Below are 22,510 nucleotides of genomic sequence, written 5' to 3' on the forward strand. Positions count from 1 at the left end.
ATCACGCATATAAAATTAATATACATGCAAAATTATTGTTGATTCTAGTACCACTTAGAGTCTTATGTATTGCAGTTCAGTTTGTAACTAAAAAGAAAGAAAAAATGAAATTGGGAGAGAGCAGGGGGAGGGAGGGAGGGAAGAAGGAGAAGGGAGAGAGAAAGGAGGGAGAGAGGGAGGAAGGAAAAAAGGAAAAAAAGAAGAAAATTGAGATTAAGATTCGAGTTGTCTTCTAATTTGAGTCTCCCTCCCAGGAGACTTCACCATTGGCTTTGGTTCAACGATGATTTTACATTGTAAATTCCTATAAAATGTATTTTGTCAATTTAAAAAAATGTATAATACTGTTATTTTAGCTTGCAGGATTCTAGTGGGTTGGGTTATAGTAATAGATTTAAAGAACTATAGATGGGACATAATGAGAACTGGAATTAAGCCATGGAAAGTAAAAACCCAAAAGGCAGCTCTGTGAAATAGGACTCCGCTGAACAGGTTTGCGAAATAACTGGGTGACCCAACCCTTGCTGGGAAGAATTATTTAATTCTTAGCTTCTTACAATTCTGATAGGACTATAGAAGCTCTTTCAGGATCAAATGTAGACACTAAATATTAAAAGAAAAAAGTAAGAGTCTAAGTACACTTAGATATAACTGTCAGTTAGGTATACCACAATCTACCAGATTGTGAAGTTTCCTATTAAAGGAAATCCAAAAATCTGGAAACCAGATTCCAATATCCATCAAGGAGCACAGAAGGGGTTAATGAAGCAGAATAAAGCTGTCTGACCCAGGAAAAAACTAATTATGCGTACTAAAATTGCTATCCACTGGTCCTTTGGAATTGAAGCAGTAGAAATCTAAAGGTTTGACATCAGGCTTGAGCCTCTCAGAATTTAAATTCTTAACCAAAATCTGTATATTTTTCTTAAAGAGTAAGATTCTTACTTTATGTAGTGGGTCAAAATCTTTGGATACATTATTTATAAAAACTTATTTTAAAAATTCTAAAAAAATAAAAATAATTGTCAGTAGGTATAGGTTTGAGATATAATAAAGCACTAACGTTCCATCAGATATCATGAGAGAGTCAAGCTCACCTCAGCTTTGTACCCAAATCAGTGCCTAATGGAAGCCCCAGCAAAGTGAAATCCACAGATTTCAGAGAACTCAAAGGGCAGATTAGTAACCTGTAGTCCAAGCTCTCCATTATACTGATGAGAAAGTAAAGCCCAAATAAATGTTGAGTGACTTACCCAACCAGGTTAGTGGCAGAGTGGGACAAGAAGACAGATGTGAAAGTCTGTGGAATTAGGTCATCTCTTTCATAGCTACTTGAACGTGACCTGTGTTCTTATATAGAGAACCCAAGAATGAATTTTTTTTATTGGGGGAAATGTCCTATAGGACCTCTTCTCACCGAATGCTTTGGACTATCCTGATCTCCTACTCATCGTAATAAATAAATCAGACTATTATGTTTTCAGCTTTACGGATCTGGAAAGAAGCCTTGGAGATTAGCTTGCCTCCAGGTCCTCCAAGGGAGTGGTGACTGTTATGCAGAAATTGTCCTTTGCCTGAAATTTTATCATTTTACAAATACCTGTTCAATCCTAACATCCAGCCAGCCTTTTGCCTGATATCTCTCTGCTTACAATTGACCTTTCAAACAGACATTACATAGTTGCATGCTACTCTCGGCATAAAGTCAAAATGAAATACCAGACGCAGAGACCTAATCTTAGTCTCTGGTGTATCCCCAGAGCCTAGCACAGGGCCTTGCACACAGCAGCTCTCCAATATGTGTTTGCACGGCTGCATCCAAGAGGAAGGAGACTGAAAGGAAAGGATAGGTTTACAGGTTTCTGAGAACAGGCAAGATGGAGAAAATTTGCTTGCCTTGCTCCCTTTTCCTGCCATTATACCCCTTCTCACTGAGACAGCCCTAGCCTACGTATTGACTCGATAAACAGCTTTCTAATGACTCTCCCAAGGGGCGTCTGCATTTCAAAGAATAGTTCGTGAATTTAAAAGAATTTCCAGCTAAAGAAAAAGACATGCGGGCTGAGACAGAGGCCTTTATTCTAAAACAAAGTCCATCCTGTCTTTGGAATTGGAATTATTTAGTGAACCTCATCCACACTGTCCACTTACCCAGCCATGTACTTTCCATTTAGAGTCTCACAGATATCTCACCCTGCCCTAAACGTACCCCCCAAAACAGTGTCTCTTCCCACCCTTCTCCATCCCAGTAAATGGCTCCATCACCCAAGCCAAAATACGTGGTTCTGCACATTCTCCCTTATCCAGTCCATCAGCAAGTCATATCGATTCTGCTTCCAGAATGCATCCCACCTCCCTCCGCTTCCCCCTGCCACCACCCTAATCCTCCCCGCCGACATTCCACCCGTGGAATATTGCAGGGGCCTCTTTACGTGTCTCCACGTCTACGCTTCCCCCACAGACTCAGCCTTCTGCACAGCATTCTTAGCAATCTTCTAAAAATGGAAATCGGATCATGTTAGTCCATTCCCCAGTTTCAAACCCTCCGAGGCTCACAGCTACGTTTTCAAGATTCATTCAAGTTGTTGCATATAATTGTAGCTCATTCATTTTCATTTCTATATAATACTCCATATGCCTGTATCATAATTAAGTTGTCCATTCTTTTTTTTTTTTTTTATAGAATGTCAAAGTTGGATGTAACATTTCTTTTTTTAAGGTCAACTCTCTCGTTTTGTCATTTTTATTTATTTATTTATTTATTTATGGCTGTGTTGGGTCTTCGTTTCTGTGCGAGGGCTCTCTCTAGTTGCGGCGAGCGGGGGCCACTCTTCATCGCGGCGTGCGGGCCTCTCACTATCGCGGTCTCTCTTGTTGCGGAGCGCAGGCTCCAGACGCGCAGGCTCAGTAGTTGTGGCTCATGGGCCCAGCTGCTCCACGGCATGTGGGATCTTCCCAGACCAGGGCTCGAACCCGTGTGCCCTGCGTTGGCAGGCAGACTCTCAACCACTGCGCCACCAGGGAAGCCCCCAAGTTGTCCATTCTAATGTTGATGGAAATGTGGGTTGTTTCCAGTGTGGAGCTGCTGCAAACCTTATGTATGTTTCCTGGTACACATACATATGTGTACATTTCCACAGGGTATAGACCTAGGATGGTAGTTGTTGGGTTGTAGGTTATGCAAAGACAACAGAATTCATCCAAACCAGGTAGGGCTAAAGTAGGATTATAAAATTAGATAAGGGAGGCTATTTTTTAAAAAAACAGGAAAATAATATCATAAAGAAAGCGATTACCATGAGGAGGGAGGAGGAGGTGTGATGGGGATAGGAATGTGAGAGGCAGCTTCTGGGGTGCTGATGTCCTAGTTCTTAACCTCTGTGGTATTTATTTTACACCAATCTGTTAAAATATATGTTTACATGTTATGTACTCATCTGTGGGGTTGCTGTATTTAGTGGTAAAAGTAGCCCCCCCTCTAAATAATACACATACACCCCCCAAAAGAGTACAGAGACAAAGCTAAAATAAAAACTTCCCAAGGCTTTATGATGCACTTAGAGTAAAACTCAGGGCTCTTCCGTGGTCAGTGAGTCCTTTGTGATATGGCCCCTGGTCACCTCTTTTCCATTCTCTCAATCACACTTTTTGATTTCTTCCTAATACTCATCTCAGTATATTAGTCATTAATTTCAGAGGGCTGCAGACTTTTTCTGTAAAGGGCCAACGGTTAATATTTTCAAATTTTCAGGCCACGTGGTCTGTGTCCCAGCTACTCAACTCTGCCTTTGTAGCCAGAAGCAGCCAGAGACAATATCTAACTAAACAAATGGGCATGACTTGGGGGCAATACAACTTTACAAAAATAGGCAGGAGACTGGATTTTGCCCAGACTGTAGTTTGCCACATTTTGATTAATTTTATTTTCTTTCAAAGTAGGCTTTTAGCTCCCTGGGAGCAGAGCCGTGTTTATCACTGTCATAGCACTTAGGACATAGACATAGAAGTCCTCATGTGGGGGTGGGGAGTGCATCCACACATTTACCTGGGTCTCTATCCCCCTCCCCCCAGGGTTCCATATAGATGAACCCTCTCAACGTCACAAACCAAGGGGCTTACCATGTATTGAGCCCTTTCTGTGTGCTAGGCATTAAGCTCCATACATTTCATGCATTATGTCCTTTAACTCTCACAGTGACCGTCATTAGTTCGAGCCATTGGTATTCCCATTTTACAGATGTGGAAAATCAGTTCCAGCAAGGTTAACGACCTTGGTCAAGGTCACGCAAGTCAGTGCAGGGGCTGATACTCAAATCCCTGTCTCTAACCCCTAACCTCCATGGTGCCTGGTAATTTAGATAGGAGCCGCACAGCGATCGGATTATTGTAAGTTTTAAATGAGTTAATGTGTAAAGTTTAGCCCAGACATCTCAGTGAACGTTAGTTACAAGGCACCTTATCTTGCTTAATTTTCTCAAAGTAGTTGAGAGCATTTTTGGTATTATCATTACTCCTAGTTTACATTTAGTCCTAATTCAAAGTCCTAATTTAAAGTTTTATTAATCCTCATTTTTACTAAGGAATGCAAGGCTCAAAGAGTTTAAGATATTTGTTCAGGTTCACAAGCCAAGGAAACTGGAATTTGAATTTAGTTTTTTTGACTTTCAATGAGATGCTGTAAGAGAACACATGAAAGTGACAAGGAAATTCACAAGAAGGGGAGGTTGAGTGACAGCCTCAAGAAGGCTGAATTTTACGGAATAGACAGAATGTGGACAAGCAGAAGTTTGGGGGGGTGGGGAGAAGGGTGGGGACTGGAAAAAAGTGTTCCAAGTTCAAGGTCAAAGCATCAGAGACAGGAAGCAGAAGACCCCACGGAAGAGCTCGGCATGAGACAGGGGAGCCGGGCACTGGCCTTGGAGAGGACCCTCCGGCAGGGCACGGGGTGGAAGCGAAAACTCCAGGCACACTGACAATAAGAGGAAGAGGAGTGCCAGCGGATATGGAGACAGAGTGGTGAACAATGGAGAGAGAAACCAGAAGAGTGAGTTCCAGAGGACGCCCTGGGAGAAACTTGCCTAGGAAGGTCCAGTCAGATGAGCACAGGCCATTTGGGAATCCCTGCTGACCTCAGCAACTACCACGTCCAGGACCTCGTGGATTCAGACCCAGAATAAGTAGGTCTCATGTAGTGTATGTTTTTTCCTCAAGAAGCTGTGACAGATGAGCAGCTGGAGCAGCCTGTGGCACGAATGGGAACAGGAACTGTTGAAGAGCTGTCAGGGAATCAGCATGTTTATTGACCAAGGTCAATAGGTGGTTTCTTCACTTGCCCAAAACAAGTTGTAATTTTGTTCTTTTAATAAATTTATTTATTTATTTATTTATTTTTGGCTGCATTGGGTCTTCGTTGCTGCGCGCCGGCTTTTCTCTAGTTGCGCCGTGTGGGCTTCTCATTGCGGTGGCTTCTCTTGTTGTGGAGCACGGGCTCTGAGACACGTGGGCTTCAGTAGTTGTGACACACGGGCTCAGTAGTTGTGGTGCACGGGCTTCGTTGCTCCGCAGCATGTGGGATCTTCCCTGACCAGGGCTCGAACCCGTGTCCCCTGCGTCGGCAGGCGGATTCTCAACCACTGTGCCACCATGGAAGCCCAACAAGTTGTAATTTTGAATAAGATTTCCCCCCCACCCCCAATTCTTTTAGTCCCTGCCCATCTACCCAGAATGTCTGACCTGCTTCATGGGGAAGTGGGATCTCACCTGGCCACCCATACCCCCGCCCCCGACACTGGCATTCTTACTACAGAGAAAGAAGAGAGTGGAGGGTGACACCACGGAACATCAGCACCGAAAATGATTGGCCAGGGGAAGGCAGGATGGTGGGCAGAGGGTCTGGAGCAGGAGGGGTTAGAGAACCAGGGGAAGATGTTAACACGTGGGAAGGGGTGGTCCGAGCACCTGGGCCAGAATCACACTGAGGATGAGAATTGACAGCAGGCCTGACCTGTCTTTACCTTGTATGTGCACACCCTGTGGGTGGAGGTAGGAGACAGAAGACAAACCAATAACAGGTGCTTGCTGCCCTGCATGGTGAAAAGCAGTTTGGGTGGGGCTTCCCTGGTGGCGCAGCAGTTAAGAATCCACCTGCCAGTGCAGGGGACACGGGTTCGAGCCCTGCTCCAGGAAGATCCCACATGCCGCAGAGCAACTAAGCCCGTGATCCAGAACTACTGAGCCTGCGCTCTAGAGCCCGCGAGCCGCAACTACTGAGCCTGCGTGCCACAACTACTGAAGCCCATGTGCCTAGAGCCCGTGCTCTGTGACAAGAGAAGCCACCGCAATGAGAAGCCTGTGCACCACAATGAAGAGTAGCCCCCGCTCGCCCCAACTAGAGAAAGCCCGCGCGCAGCAACAGGGACCCAATGCAGTCCCCCAAAATAAATAAATAAATAAATATTTTTTTTAAAAAAAAGCACTTTGGGTGTAAGAGAAGGAAGAGGCCAGATCCTTGTGTACAACATGTACATGATGGTGGCACTGCTTTATACCTGGGGGGCAGTGAGCATCTTCCTGTTTTGCACACACGGTCCTTATACACCCAAGTAATGAAGGGCCAAGACCAGTGAGCTCTGGATGTGGGGTTGAGTCTAGACGAATAGCTAAGAAAGACTGAACAGAAGGAACCAAAGGGCATGACACGGCCACTTTGAATTTAGCAACCTAATTTCTCTGTACATAAGAACCATTTTAGTGCCTGATTTCACAGGGCTAGTTTGTGGCTAGTAATTTATTCATTTTCTAGTCTTCTTCAAAAGGGGCATAGGTTTTAGGTAATGAGAACAGTGCAAGTAACCTTTCCACCTGCATTCTGTCTCTCTTCTTCAGTGTCTGTTTCACCAAGTCAGTATAACATCTAATCTTACTTAGGTGACTGAGGGTAATTTCTGGATTAGGGTTAAGGAGTACTGATAAAAATAGGAAAAAATTACAGTGTCTGTCCCAACATTGTCTTTTTCTAGTTCTTCACAGGAAAGACACAGAATTCTTTTTCCTTTCTGGGATGGGTTTGTTTATTAACCCAACCAAGATCACAGGGGATGTTTTTCATTGCTACATCTGGAAAGGTTCCAACACTGAGTCATGCGTGCTTACTTTAGAAACTATATCTAGCCTGGATTAAGGAATAGTAAACTGCTATACAGTTTTTAAAAAGAGATACATCTAGCCACAAAGAACAGAATAATGTTTAAGAGGAAAGAGACAAATTGACTTTGTACTCTTAAAAAAAAATCATCCTGAGCAGAAAAGAGTGATTTGTTCCATGGGATAACGGCTGCTTGTTCTTGTTGTTGCTTAAGAGATGTGCAAACTTTGCCATTTAAGCCTGATTCCTTTTTGACCACCTATAAAGCCAGGATCTTACCGCCACCTGGAGTTAGGGAAATAAAGAAAGAAGACAGTGGGTGGCCCTCCGGTGAGAGATACACGAATCCCTTAAAATGACACGCACTTCTTTTTTTTTTTTTTTTTTGGTGCGTTTTGGGTCTTCATTGCTGCGCATGAGCTCTCTCTAGTTGCAGCGAGTGGGGGCTACTCTTTGTTGAGGTGTGCGGGCTTCTCATTGCGGTGGCCTCTCTTGTTGCAGAGCCCAGGCTCCAGTAGTTGTGCCCGTGGGCTCAGTAGTTGTGGCGTGCAGGCTCAGTAGTTGTGGTGCACGGGCTTCATTCCTCCGCGGCATGTGGGATCTTCCCGAACCAGGGCTCGAACCCGTGTCCCCTGCATCAGCAGGTGGATTCTTAACCACTGCGCTACCAGGGAAGCCCGACACACACTTCTTAAGAACACCTATGTCACCCATTGCTCATCTAACCATTGTCTCAACTTACCCCATTGCTCTCACATGTTTTGAGAAGGAAAGCAAGACAACAGTATATGCCAGAACTTACTTTCTGTTTTGAAAGGACAACCACTGCTGCCAGGAGATGCTGGAAAACAAAGGGTTGAAGCGACCCAGCATCTGCTCCTTCCTGACGGAGGAGGCAGCTGGGGAGGGGAGGGGGCAGGAGAGAGAGCTCACTGCATTCTCTACCTTGGGCTTGGGCAGCCTCGCCCTGAGCCTCCTTCCATCCCGGAAGATAATGGAGTCCCAAGCATCCACTGGTCCTCCAGCCTGACCCAGAAGTGCCTGTGCCACACACGGGGACCTCGGGAAGTGGGTGGCACAGCCCCTCCACTGTCGACACAACATCTCCTTCCTTTTATCAGCCTCTCAGAATGTGCACAGGAGTCCTTGCCAACTGCAAAACGAAAAGTGAAATGCATGAGCATCTGGAATCTAAGTAACTTTCCCCTTATTTATTGTGTGACTCTAGGTTAGAATTAGACTTTTAGAGCTAAAGTTTGGGACTTCCCTGGAGGTCCAGTGGTTAAGACTCCGTGCTTCCACTGCAGGGGGCATGGGTTCGATCCCTGGTCCGGGAACTAAGATCCCACAAGCCACGCGGTGCAACCAAAAAAAAAAAAAAGAAAAAAAGAACTAAAGTTTGAGTGGATGAGCGTCCTCATACTACCATATTCCTCTTCCCTCCTGCTCTTGCTTCCGTGCTCTTCTGACAATGCAAATATCGGAAGACTGAGGGAAAAGACATGAGCAAATAGAGTCACTTGGATTCTTCATGATGAAAACTTACTGTCTAAACATTAGGGGAGCTAGACATCTTATTATAAAGTTTTGAATTTATGGAAAAGATTTTCTCTTCAAAATTATCTGGATTTTTATGTTCCTTATTTGAACCTTCCAAAAAATAAAATAGGCTGAGTCTCATTTGCCTTTATTTGTCTCTAAAAGGGTTAATAATACCATGGAGTTGCTGAGATGATGAAAAGAAATAATATACACATAAAGCACTTAGAGCCGTGACCAGCGTACAGTAGATGCTCAAAAAATGGCAGTCCTTCTTTTTTCTTAGTCAGATGGATACGACTATCTATGTATCCTGTTTCCTGCTCTAGGATTAGAATTAGGCCAGGACAGCACAAGAGGAAGAGAGAGAGCTTTGAGGGTTTCAGTCTTCAGTTTAAACAAAAACAGAAACAATGTGGGTCGACAAAGTCATTGCATTGTCACCCATTAATGGGTTTATGTTGCTTGTCACTCGGATGGCAATTGTTAGTCTATAATCCAATTTCAAGGGCCCTAAAAATCTAACCCAACCAGCCCATTTCCTACAAGTCAGTTGCCTGTAACTTTAGTAAAGCCGGCTGCTCACTGGTCTCCAGCATTCCCGTTCTGTCCCTCCGGGCTGCATCCTGTGGCCTGGGATGGCCAACTTCCCGTTTCCACCCCTCTCTCCCTGCCTGTACTCACACACTCTCCATTCAGCATCTGCCAGATCTGCAGTCCCACGTGCTGCCCTCTTCCTCTGTGCTCTTGTAATACTTTGTAACTTCTCACACACACTTTCTGTCCTGGTGGCAAGGTGGGGAAGCGCCTGGCAACCCGACTGCGTGGGTTCTAATCCAGGCTCCTCCGCTAACGAGATGTGTGAGTTTTGAAAAATAACTCTGAATCTGTTTCTTCATCTGTAAACTGGAAATAACAGTACCTGCTTCACAGGGTTGCAGATTAAGTGAGACGTGCATGTAAAGTGCTCAGTTAGCAAGCACAGCGTGTAGCACGTACAAAGCATGATCTCAGTAGGAACCAGCAGGAGTCGGAGTGCAGTATTTGTATCATGGTTTGTGTCCTGGTGTCAGCTTCTTTACTAGAGGCTAAATGCCTCAAAGGCAGCAGTTGGCTTTGCTCCTAACATAGGTCCTAGCCCAGCGCTCCACTGTCTAACCACTCAAAGTGGTTAGACAGTGGAGCAAGTCACCTGGGGGCTTGTTATCCATGCAGAATCTCAGGGCTACCCTAGACCTACGGAATCAGCATCTGCATTTTCACAAGGTCCCCAGCTGATAAAATACATCCCTTGAAATTTGAGGAACACTGCACTCATTCCTTGAATTCACTTGCTGAGCTGATATTTTAATTATGCTCCTAATAGCCGCTAGGAAAACAGACACTGAATTCTATAGAATCAGTGCTGCCATTAGATCACTGTCATTTGTAAGGATCCTTTAGACCAGTGGTTCTCAAAGTGTGGTCCCTGGACCACAGGATTCACTTGGGAACTTGTCAGAAATGCGAGTTTTCAGGTGATTCTAATGCATCCTCCAGGTTGAGAACCACGGCTTTAGAACCCTGGGAAGCTACCAGAAGTACCACATTAATATTGTGCACTCCCTTCTTCCTGCCTTGTTTCGTTTCATTTCTTCTCTTCCATGTCTTAAAGAGGCAAGTAAGGTCAAATATCATACGTATCGTTTCCTCTTTGCTGGATACTTGCTGGTGCACATACACATCTTAATGTCTACCTGGCAGACTGACATTTGTCAAAATACCTTTTCTGGTGTAGGGAACACACAGATGACTTATCTGCAGTCCCTGTATTTTGTTTTGTTTTGTTAATTTTATTCATTTTTTGAATAGGTGATAGACGCACATGGTATAAAATTCCCAAGGTACAAGAGTTTACGGTGAAAAGTAAGTCTCCCTCCTTCTTGCTCCAGTAATAGAGTTCCTTTCTCCAACAGCAATCACTGACCTTTCATCTCACACATTTATTGAGCACCTAATATGTGCCAGGCATTGTTCTGGGCACTGGATATGGAACGAAAAGACAAAACCTCCTGCCTTCATGGATCTGATATTTTGGTTACTGATTTCTTGTTGTATTTGTTCAATAGCATAGAGTTTGGCAGTAGGTAAAAGTAGGGCTCTGTAGTCAAGCCAACTAATTTTGAATCCAATTTTCCCCATGTTCTAAGTAATCTTAGCTATTTATTCTACCACTGTGAACTGGGTTTTCTTTATCTTGAAATGGAGATAACAATTCTATTCTATAAGGTTGTTGTGAGAATTATGTGAGATAATACTTATAAAGCACCAAACAGTGCCTAGAACATAGTAAATGCTCAATAAATATAGTTGTTGATTATAATGATGTGATCTCATTCTACTGTTCTATAACGTAGACTAGAAATGGCTAAAGGATTTATTTTCCCAGTAGCTTACATTTCCTCTCTTTGCTATGTGATGATCAAAAAAAACCACTCTTTTCAGAACAAGCACAGTAAATTTGTCTTCTCAATTCTGATCATTAACTGCTTCTCAGTAAGACTATTCACTGAGTTCTATGAAGTAATCAACTCCTAATCAATCACTAGAGCATAGAGACTGTGTTCCTCTTTATTCTTTTTAATCTAGCTTTTTTTGAAATCCCATGTAATTTGGACATTTTCTACTATCATTTCATTTGGAGGTGTTTTGTAGCATTATTTTCAGCTTCCTAATGTTACAAAGTACATTCCTTGGGGAGATTCTGCATTTCGCATCAGAGGGATTAAACACTTCTGAGAAAGTTTCTGACAATATACTTTGATATAGTTACCTTAAGGAATATTCTTTGTGATGCTAGTCTCCAGTCAGATGGGAAAGCAACTTTCAACCACTGGAAAAGCAACAGAAGTATTCCTCGGTAGTGGTCTTAAGATGGAAAAGAATAGAAGAAAATTACATGAAAAAAAAAAAAAATAGAAAGAAAGAAAGAGAAGAAAAGAACTCCTAGGGCATGAGAACGCTTAAATAATAAGCCAAGAACTGTTTCATTTATTCACCATGAAAAATCATTAGCGGGCATAATGAAGGATTGCAAGGAAGTTGGGTTAGGTATATTCCCCCATGTACTGATTCGGGACCAGTGAGTTGAATTCTGAAAGGGAATGAGGCACATCTACGTGACCAACCACAGTCCTGATAACCATTTACTATATTCTCTTTGTCTCCTTTGTCCCTGATTCTATTTGGTATTATTTCCTGGTAGACAGAGTGCATGAATCTTTGGAGGATTGACTGTAGTCCAGGAAACCTGTTCTCTGAACCTCCTCATCATAGGACTGGGAGGCAGGTGTAGCTGCGAAATTGATGTGAAATGCCTCTGGACAGCTTTTATTATTTGGGGAATGGTGAGATCAAGGTAGCTTTGGGGTGTTTGGGTTCTTCTTTGAACATTTTCCAGCCTCTGGTATTTTATTGTCAGAAATGGATTAGCAGTAAGAACATCAGTGCTCATAATTTTGAAAGGCGTAAAGTCCCTTCCATATAGGTGAGGCCTCCTCTGGTGGCGCTTACCCGTGTGCTTCTCCCAGACTTTGTCTACGCTAATCGTAGAACGCACTGCAGAGCTCACTCTAATTGATTAGGGGTGCATTAGGCACTCTGTCCGTGACCGTTTTGCCTTACCTTTGGACCTTGTCATTTTTCATTCCCCTCTGTTCCCACTACTTATTACCTCTGAGCTCAGTGGTTTAATTTATTATCATCGTCTCCCGTGGTTGTGTGAGTTAACAGGGCTCAGCTGGGTTCTAGACAGCCTTCAGGAGTTTGCAGTCAGATGGTAGCTAAGGTGGGAGACACATGGCCAGATGTTCAATGTGACATCATCATTCGAGGGTCTGTCACCTTGGCCGGGATGGCTGGAACAGCTGAGAGCTGACTGGCATCTCTCTCCACATGGCTACCTTGACTTTCTTTACACCTTTACATGAGGTGGCCTCATGGTAGTCAAATTTCTTGCCTTGGGATTGACTTCCCCTTTGGAACAAGTACTCCAAAGAGACTCAGGCAGAAACTGCAAGGTATCCTTGAACTCAAAGTCCAAAGTCATGTAAAATCACTTCCCCTGCATTTTAGTGTTCAAAAATTGAGCCAGTTCAGACTTAAACAAGGGCAGTACACAGGCATGGACACAAGGAGAGTTGGTTCATTGGATGGGGTAGAGAGGGCATTTTTAAACTCTAGCTACCACACCTTCTTTGCCAGAAAATAGTCAGATTTATCTTCAACACAACGGTTATGCCACTGCACCAAACGCTTCTAGGAAGCACAAACCCACACGAGTATTTACTAAGTGAAAATTTGTGGGTTCTGGTAATACATATATTTTAACTAAATATATCTGATATTGTATGAGTGTTGTTCATTCATAGAAATATTACTTTTGTTATATTACAAATATAATTATTTGTACCTGTTGGTCAGAAGCTGTTACTAATCAAAATATTTTGGGATTATAGAATGGATTAGAGGCAGTTAACAAGATACTCAATATAGTTCATCTCATTCCTTTCTAATCTTTGGTATATTAGTGTGTCATACTATACAATAATTATAGAATATTTTGTTGATTGAAATGAGAGTTCGTTGTATTAATATTGTTCCTCCATTCATTCAATCAACAGGTATTTGTTGAGTATCTGTGATGAACCTGGCCCTGCGTTAGGCCATGCAAAGCAGGGAGGCTTGGTGCTATGGTTGGATTTTGCCCCAAGCAGTATCAATAGTAGCATTTTAAATGCTAACTGTATGAGTTCATGCATTCAGATGTTTGAACACTAAAGAAAGCTGTGTTACTGAATACTACTAACAGTTAGTGCTGACTGAACCCTTTCTTTGTGCATTATTTCATTTAATCCCCCCCAAGAGGTCTTAGGATAGAGGCAGAGTTGTTATCCCAGTTTGGTAGAGGTTGAAACTATGACTCAAAGTAAACAGTATCCCAGAGTTCACCTAATCAATAAGTGATGAAGCTTGAAGTTGAATCCAGGCACCACCTACTATGCAAAATTGCATTCAAATAAGACCATTGCCTTTACCTCTAAATTCCGTGCCTTGTAAGAAATGTTTTCATCATTCTAAAATGGTAAATGCATAATTACTTAATTACTATTACTTAATAGTTATAAGACTACTTTAATCTTTGGCCAAGTGTATTGACAGCTCCCATCCCCATCCCAGCTCTGGGCTTCTTTTGGTTTCATAGAGACCATTTCTGAAGTCTAAGAAGGATATGTAGAAAAAAAATAGAAACTTAATTTTATTGAAATTTTACTGTTTACCAGTCATCAAGCTTGGCATGCCAAATGAATACGAAGTTGCTGTGGCATGTAGATGGGGAAAAAAGCAAAACCACCAACCTCTTTAATAAAAGCAATCATGAATTCCAAAAATATTGATGGGGCGCTTACAATATGGCAGATCCAGGAAAATCTGGGTTCTTGTTTTGGGGTTCTCATCTCACTCTTCCATGGGAGGGACCAAGCAGGTGTTTTTCCTGCCAGTACACTCTGATAAGGGAAGCCCACATGAGGGACACGGAACTTAGGATGGTGAGTGGAGGATGGGAGGAGTTCTAGAAAGAGTCCAAGATTGGAGAAACTACTCAGGAGAAGAAGAGGGGTAAAGATTCCATCAAGGGAGTACACCCTATGTAGTGGTTCAAAGTCTAAAGAGTTTCAGGAATTCTAGGGACTGAAAGAATTATATGTAACTGAAGGGCAGGATGGGTGTGTAGGAGTGGCCGGAGAGACGCTGGCCAAGAAGTCATGAGGAAGGAACCTTTCTTTGCGGGTCTTGTTAGGAAGCTTGAATGAGCAGCACCATTGAATCAGGCTTTGCTAAGTAGTTTGGATTTTTTTTTTTTTTTTTGGCCATACCATGTGGCATGCGGGATCTTAGTTCCCCGACCAGGGATCAAACCCGTGCCCCCTGCAGTGGAAGCACGGAGTCTTAACCACTGGACGCCAGGGAAGTCCCAGTAGTTTGGATTTTAAGTGCGCTTGCGGAAAACAGATTAATGTTCAGACATTTTCTCCGTGTTACCCATGACTTCCCCTTCCATTCTTTACGGAGTTGGAAATGATTCTTTTTATTATGTTTATATTATTATTGGGGGGAATATTTTTCCATATGTACCAGGCATTATAAATGGCTTCCCTTCTCTTTCTGGGTGTTTTCAGTGTTGATTATAGCCGGGCGGATCAAATTAAAGCACCAGGTGTCGTATCGTCTGAATATTAGATGAGTCATTATTTATGCATTGATCCAGGAACCACAAATCTGTACCCCACCTCCTCAGTTCTACAGATGCACATTTCTGTATATTTAGGTAACAGTCGAAGAGATAGATGCAGTATATGCAAAAGTGCTGCAGACCACTTCCTTCAAGATAATGTTAAAACCCTTGACCCTTTCTAGCCTGACGCTCCAGCCCTTCTGAGAAAAAGCAATTGAAATTGCCTCTCCCGTGTACCCAGATGGAGGACGCAGAAGTCCGGCTAGCTTTTTCCCTCCACTGCCAACAAAAACAGGGTGGAACAGCTGGGAAGGGAGGCCAGGAGCCCCAGAGAGAGGGAAGCGGTGGAACAGCGCGGTGACAGAAGCGCCTCCTTGGCTGCCTGCAGCCCCTCGCAGCCAAGACCTCCCCAGCCAACCCAGGCCCCTCCGCCTCTCCCCCTCTCCAGGGACCCCCTCCAGGAGGGAGGACCAGTTAGTGACTTTGATCGTATCAAAGAGTTGAAAGAGCTTGTGCTGAAGTTAAAACAGAATATGCACTCCATTTTCCCGGCTTGTCTCACTTCTCCTTTCCTGCGGCTCTGGATCAAAAGCAGCGGTGATATGCTTGCTCTCCAGTGCTTCTCGGAGAGTTCTGAGGATCGCTTCCCTCTGCCCCACAGCTTCCCAACCTCAACCCGAGGACAGGTCCGCCCTCCCTGCCTCCCTCCCTCCCTCTCTTTTTTTCCCCCTCCTTCCACCTGACAGGGGCCATAAATAACCCAGGCTCCTGGTGTTCCCAGCTGAGAACAAAGTTAAAGTTTGCCTGGAGCTCTCTGCCACTCCCTGCCTGGGCCACTTCTTTGTTTTCTTCTCCTGTTTTTCCTCTCTACCTGGGTTGGCCGTTTGTTCCTTCAGGTTGGAGAAGAGTCGCCTCCTAATTAAATGCAGCGGCTCGCTCGCCGGCTCTCCCTAGATTTCAGGCTGCCTCGGCTACCCGGTTAGGCACCGGGCATCGGTATCAAATTACCGAAAGCCTACACTGGAGCAGTCCTCATATTTACATACAAATAACTCAGGGGCTTGCATTTATGTCACCATTCGGTCCTGCTAGAGGCTTGCCAGAGGAGTTTTTAATCCAATCAGAAGGAGTTTTAAAAGGATGTCTGCGGAGTGATCAAAAAGGATCTTGATCTCAATGAAATGTAGCCGGATTTGGGGTTTGGTTTTTTGTTTTTTGTTTTATTTCATCTGAAATATTGAAAATCTTTGAACACTGATGGGCAGGAAAAGAGGTGTAATTCTTCAGTTGCTGGCGAGGAGACGAAGATGCTGAGAGGAACTTGGAGGAGGTGGTGAAGACAGTGGATCCAACCCAGGGATTGGTTTGTTTGGGCTGATTTGGAGGTAGAGTCTAAATCACTGCTTCAGGGATTCCTGGAAACATCAGGAAAACATTTGATCAGCCCAGCCTGGTGGAAATGGCTTTGCCACAGAGTAAGATCTTTCTTTAAGTCGTATTTGTTGTGTGCTGTTTTGGTTTTCTATGTAGTGAATGTGCAAATAGCCCAGCTGTAAATAGTTACTTAAAATAATCTCTTGGTACCGGGTAGCTATGGAAAGTTGATCTGTTTGGTTTTTACACTTGCGAAAACGGTAGTTGATATTGGATTTTTAGACTTGATTGGTAGCTTAAAAGCTGAACTCTTGTGGTTTCCCAAGTTTAAATGAATGGAAATTATAAACAGGGCTGAATGAAGGACGGGAAAATAGAGCTGGAGTGGGTGAAATCGCTTACCTTTGAGAAAACGTAGCATGTACTCCTTTGAAATCCTGCTTGGCCAGCCAAGCTTGTATCCAGTAGAACAAGAGTCATAAAAAGGAGATAGGGTTTGCCTGTTTGTGAAAGGAACTTTTCCACAGCCTGTGCTGCATTTTGAGAAGGATGGGAAATGTCCCAGAGGGCAAAAGGCATCTGGAAAACCTGCCCTGTCACCCCTGGAATGTGGTTTATTCCCGTGTGAGGTCATGTTATACGTGCGTAGCTAGTAAAAGTATTTTATGCAATTAACTCTTTGTATAGATGGTTCAAGAGCAATTTATATCATCCTTCTTTACAACTGCTGAAGCCCCCATTTGATCTCTATTGAAGGTAGAGTTGCTTTCCAAGCAGGGTTCAAGCCCTGGGGCAGCTAGACTGAGTTGTTAATTTGATAGATTTCGAAACAGTTCAAAATGGATGTGTTTCAAGGTTCCCCAGTTGAGCAGTTGTAGTTCAGATTAAATAACTTGCTAGTTTTTTACATATCCCCAAATTGAAATCCTGGGTGTGAGAAGAACATTTAAAATAAAGTCGTTTCCCTTCCCACATATAATTTGCAGAACAGTAATGAAGAGGTGCCTCTTATTTTGCAATCCAGGTCCATTCAGACAAGCTGCCCTCATCGTGGTTGGGCCAGGAAAACTCCAGCTGACAGAAGAGATCAACCTTTCTAGTCAGCTGGGGCTTGAGGCAGGGAGGAAGGAGATACGGAAATGGTTTAAAATTGGTACCTAATGCCAGGAGCTCTTTCTGCTGCTTAAATTCACTATTTTTTTTTAAACATCTTTATTAGAGTATAATTGCTTTACAATGGTGTGTTAGTTTCTGCTTTATAACAAAGTGAATCAGCTATACATATACATATATCCCCATATCTCCTCCCTCTTGCGTCTCCCTCCCACCCTCCCTATCCCACGCCTCTAGGTGGTCACAATAAATTCACTATTGAAATGATGAACTAACCTCTACCTACACTTTTTCCTTCTAATGGCAGTTTCAAATATTTTCCGGGGGGGGGGATGAGGGGAAATGAACATGAGAAAAATGGGTGATGGGCCAATGACCGGAGGAGCAGTTTTCTCCCCAACAGACACATTTTCAAAAGGGAAGCTTCTGATTTGGGCTTGCTTTGTGCATCCACAGGTGAAGATGCAATGACAGGCGACACGGACAAGTATCTTGGGCCACAAGACCTTAAGGAATTGGGCGATGATTCTCTGCCCGCAGAGGGCTACATGGGCTTTAGTCTGGGGGCCCGTTCTGCCAGGTATTTTATCGTTGCTCTTTTCTCACAGTTAATTTAAAACAACCATGATGTGTCATAAACCGAAATCATTTTCATTTTTCACATTATCCCCAAGTTTGCTCTTTGGATAAGGATGTGAATTTGGTGAAATGTACACATGCTCTGCTGTCTTCTTTTGTGGTTTTCAGTCCTTAATTTTACGCAATTGAATGTGTTAATCGTTTGTTCTTTTTTTCCCCACCTGGCAGTAGTGCTTCAAGCATAATAGCAAAAGAGCTCACTGGCAAAACGGGGAGAACCAATCTAGGTCACATGTTTTAAAATTAAGTTTTGTTCCACAGTGAAAGAAAGATCCTCTTTTCCAATAAGTAAGAAATATTGTGTTGATTTTTCACTATTCTCTCTTTGTGACTGAAAGAACAATTTATGATTGAGACTTAAAAGAGAGCATTCTTGGGAAAAAATTATGTATTGTTTATTGGAATTGTCTATCAACTGAGTATCTCTTTGAAAAGTATGCCATTAGTTTGTTTAGAAGGGACATGTTAAGAGTGAAACAGTGACTTAGCCAAAAGTCACAGGTAGAATGGTAGCAAATTCAGCTCTGAAAACTGAAGCTACAGCTTTTGTATGTGGAAAACTTTGGCTCCAGCCTGACACTGGTTGAAAGAAACAGAACCTTGTCCAGAATTTGGGGACTTCTTTTCCCTGGTTGGATTAACAGCATGTTTGCTGACAGTCAAGTTATTTTAAGCTAATAATTAAACCTTCTAAGCTAGCGCCCTGGGGACATTTTCCTATAGTTTAAGGATCTGTTGTTAAAAGTTTCATTGTCTAATAGTAAATGGCACTTCCCTCAAAGTAAACCTGGGAGTTTATTCTCAGTGTCTGTTGATGTGGCCAGTTTAGACACTGAATTGATTTTTCTTTGAGTTAATCTTTTTTTGTTTCATAGAATTTGGAGCCTCATGTAACTTATTAGAATTTTGGCTTTATATATATATTTATAAAAGGCCTTAAAATCTTATTGTAACAGGTGTCATTAATAAGAAGGGAAAAATAAGTTTTTAAAAACATGTCTTATTTCAGGTAATCACAGATAACAAGTTACAACTGAAAATATTGCAGAATCTTAAGGGACCTCAAGGGAAAAGTCTATTTAGAGATTTAAGAGCTTTTGTAATCCAGTAACTAGCTGATTCTCTTCCTCAGATAATATATAAAAGCTACATTTCATGACTCAATCATTTGTATATGGGGAATTGTAGCAGCTGACCTCCAGTGAGAGTTGAAACCAGTATATTGTCTCTTATATATTTTTCACAAGACATTTCTGAGGCTTTCATACTTCTAGTTTGGATTGCACCATTATTATTTGTTGCTATTATATGTAACTCATTTTTTTACATTGGCAACTGATGTTATGCTCAGAGGCAAATTAAAAAAATCTATAAAGCCGATATGTTTTTTAAAGTACTGTTAGACTATTACCAAGTATAATATTCTGAGTGTAACATTTAATAAGGAATACATTAAATGTGTAACTCATTCAACCATAACATTTTTTTTTCTTTTTTCCCTGTCTGATTTTTTTGCTTTCTACTTCTTCTGTTTTTTCTAAAAATACTTAAAAATAGTCCCAAGATCAGGTAAGAAGATACGGCACCTTGACAGTGTTTCTCTGCCCTTCCTTGACTCATTTTCTCATCTTTATTTTCTTCAGCATTGTGCTGTGCTGTGCTGTGTTGCCATGTGCTTTTTCTTTTTTATTTCTCTGCTCAGCTTTAGAAAATCAGTTTTGTGATTTGAGAAAATAAGCAAGTAACTAAACATATGACAAGTAATGTTACTTATGCAAAGTTGACTGAATACGTGAGGAATTTATTTCCCTTAACAAAGTTGCATAGTGCATGAAATAACTGGAGAAATTGCACTGGGTTTGAAGGAAAAGTCTTGATTGGAAGGGCTGTTTGTTTGCTGGGTGCTGTTCCGAGTTGTGCTAGGTACTTTAGTATAACTTCAGAAATCTGAGGCATGTGTTTTTCTAATATTTCCTCTGTTTAACGCTTAGGGTATACTGATGGCTGCAAATAATATCGTTGACCTCAGTGAAAAACAATTTAATGCCTTCCAGACCCCCATGCAAATAATCTCTCATTTTAGTAGCTGAAAGTATCAATACTTCAATATATTAAGGATTCAGAGTGCAGCTTGATGCCTTTAATCGGCTCCATCTGCCTAATGTAAATTGGTCAGGAGTAGGAATTATGTCAAATGACATTATGTAAAATGAGGACATCTTTAGACTTTTCCATTGGTAGCTCCCAATTCTAGGCTCTGTTCTTTCGCTGGCACTCCTACGTAAGTTAAAAGAAAGAAAGGATGTTTTAGAAAAACAACACATCTTAGATATGTTTAAAAAGTAAAGTTAAAATGAATGTGTCATCATTAAAAAAAAAACTTGTGTTTGTGCACATATACAATAAAACTGTTCTCACGTACCACCAATATTACCATATGCCGTGGGAACCAAAATTTAAAGAAATGAATATCTGATGCGGTGTGGAACTTCCTGTGCCTCTCAAATCACATCACTGGGGCAAAATGGGGTCTTGCTATAAGTACGTAGAAGTTGCACTATCTAATGGTCTAGCTGCCAGGCACATAGGATTATTTAAATTAAAATGAATTAAAATTAAATAAAATTAAATGCAGTTCTTCCGTCACACTAGCCGCACTTCAGGTGCTCAGTGTATTGGACAGTGCAGACTGAGTACGTGTCCATAATTCTGGTGGAAAAGAAAGTTCTGTTGGATAGTGTTGAGTTAGAAAGTAGAAAGAGAATTCCTGCTTTTAGGAAGCTTATATTGCATCTGAGAGAAGGGATGGGGCTAGAAACAGGAGTAACAAAAGTTTGTAACAAAAACAGGAAAAGAAAAGAGTGATGGGTCATATATGATTGGGCACTGGAGGCCCAACGGTGCAAGAGGTCAGAGTCACATGGCTTACTGGGCAAGCTCTATGCAGGGATAATGCTCTTTTTTTTTTTTTTTTTTTTTTTGCTTCTATATCCATTTTCTGATATTGTGTCCCTCTCATAATAGTCACTTAGTAAGTATTTGCTGAATACACCAAATAATGACTCTGTAGAATGATGGTTATTTTGGAGAAAGTAAGGCTCTCATCCTAGAAGCATGTACCTAGCCATTTGTGTAGATACTTAGAATTATGCCTATCATTTGGGGGCCTCTGTATCTTGATATAAAAATCCCCACTTTTGGATACTCTTTGGTATATCTAAAATATATCCATATATGCCTTTAATATAGGCAGTGGAGGAAGAAATCATTTTGTGCAAGCACAGAATCATTCCTTAGTTACCTCTCCTTTGCTCTTTCCCCTGTCAAGCACAGACAAAGGCACGGCCAGGCCGAAATCTGCCAGATTCTGCTGGTAAAGATTCGAGCAGCCACATTTAAATTCAGACAGTTTATTACTTCCTAGGCGGGGCTAACTTCCCGTGGCCCTTGTCCTCCACACCAGAAAGGATGATACCAAAACCAAAGGGGCTGTATGTCTACCACGCTAGCTGTGGGCTGCCCCATTGCTAAGGAGCCAATTCCAGAACGCTCTCTTCCAAGGAGGGCAGGGCAGGAAGCCTCAGACCTCTTTCAGAATGGGAGGCAATGAAAAGCTACCTCACGACAGCCTACCTGGTAGGGAGGCAAGTGGAAGATGGCCTCGGAGCAGCTTCTCACAAGCCTCCATCCTCTTTGTTCCTGAAGGGTCACGAGGGTTCCACCAAGGCTCAGATGAGCTGCCATTCCAGCCTGCCTGGATATATGCAGGGCTACCTGGGTCCCTGACTCTATTGGTCTCTTTTTTTTTTTATTGAGATATAATTGACATATAACATTATGTTAGTTTCAGCTATATAACATAATGATTCAATATACGTATATATTGCAAAACTATCATCACAATAAGTCCAGTTAACATTCATCACCATGCATAATTACACTTTTTTTTTTTTTATTATGATGAGAACTTTTAAGATTTACTCTCAGGAATTCCCTGGCGGTCCAGTGGTTGAGACTCCACACTTCCACTGCAGGGGGCACGGGTTCAATCACTGGTCAGGGAACTAAGATCCCACATGCTGCGTGGCACGGCCAAAAAAAAAAAACCTCTCTTAGCAACTTTCAAAGATACAAAACAGTATTATAAACGATGGTCAGCATGCTGTACATTAAATCCTCAGGACTTATAACTGGAAGTCATATAAAATAAAATGTGATTTGAGAAAATGAAAATAAGCAAGTAACTAAATGTGAAGTATTCACATTTTATAACTGAAAGTTTATACGTTTTGACCACCTTCACCCGTTTTGCCCATCCCCCAAGCCCTCTTGGTATTTAGTTTAGAGGTCAAGGTGGTGAGTGGCACTTCAGGACGTCAGGAGTCCTGCATTCTGGGAAGTTCAAAGGCTGTATAGAGGATTTGAGA

The 22,510-nt window shown here is 42.3% G+C and overlaps 1 protein-coding gene and 1 long non-coding RNA gene across 2 annotated transcripts in view; one reads left to right on the plus strand and one right to left on the minus strand.

Moving 5' to 3' along the window:
* ANK3 (ankyrin 3) overlaps positions 1–22,510 on the plus strand; it is a 342,898-nt gene that overhangs the window by 219,997 nt on the left and 100,391 nt on the right. Inside the window, exon 24 of the mRNA XM_082424963.1 lies at positions 17,901–18,024. Within this exon, the coding sequence (XP_082281089.1) occupies positions 17,901–18,024 (124 nt within the window). The remainder of the gene's footprint in view (positions 1–17,900; positions 18,025–22,510) is intronic.
* LOC309643153 lies at positions 11,342–17,881 on the minus strand. Its single transcript, XR_014253583.1, has 2 exons — positions 16,734–17,881; positions 11,342–16,372 (listed from the first exon to the last, which is right to left on the minus strand). It is a non-coding gene; the product is annotated as an uncharacterized lncRNA (long non-coding RNA).

The sequence above is a fragment of the Balaenoptera physalus genome (genome assembly GCF_965194825.1).
Source record: "Balaenoptera physalus genome assembly, chromosome: 14".
In the NCBI taxonomy this organism is placed as follows: domain Eukaryota; kingdom Metazoa; phylum Chordata; class Mammalia; order Artiodactyla; family Balaenopteridae; genus Balaenoptera; species Balaenoptera physalus.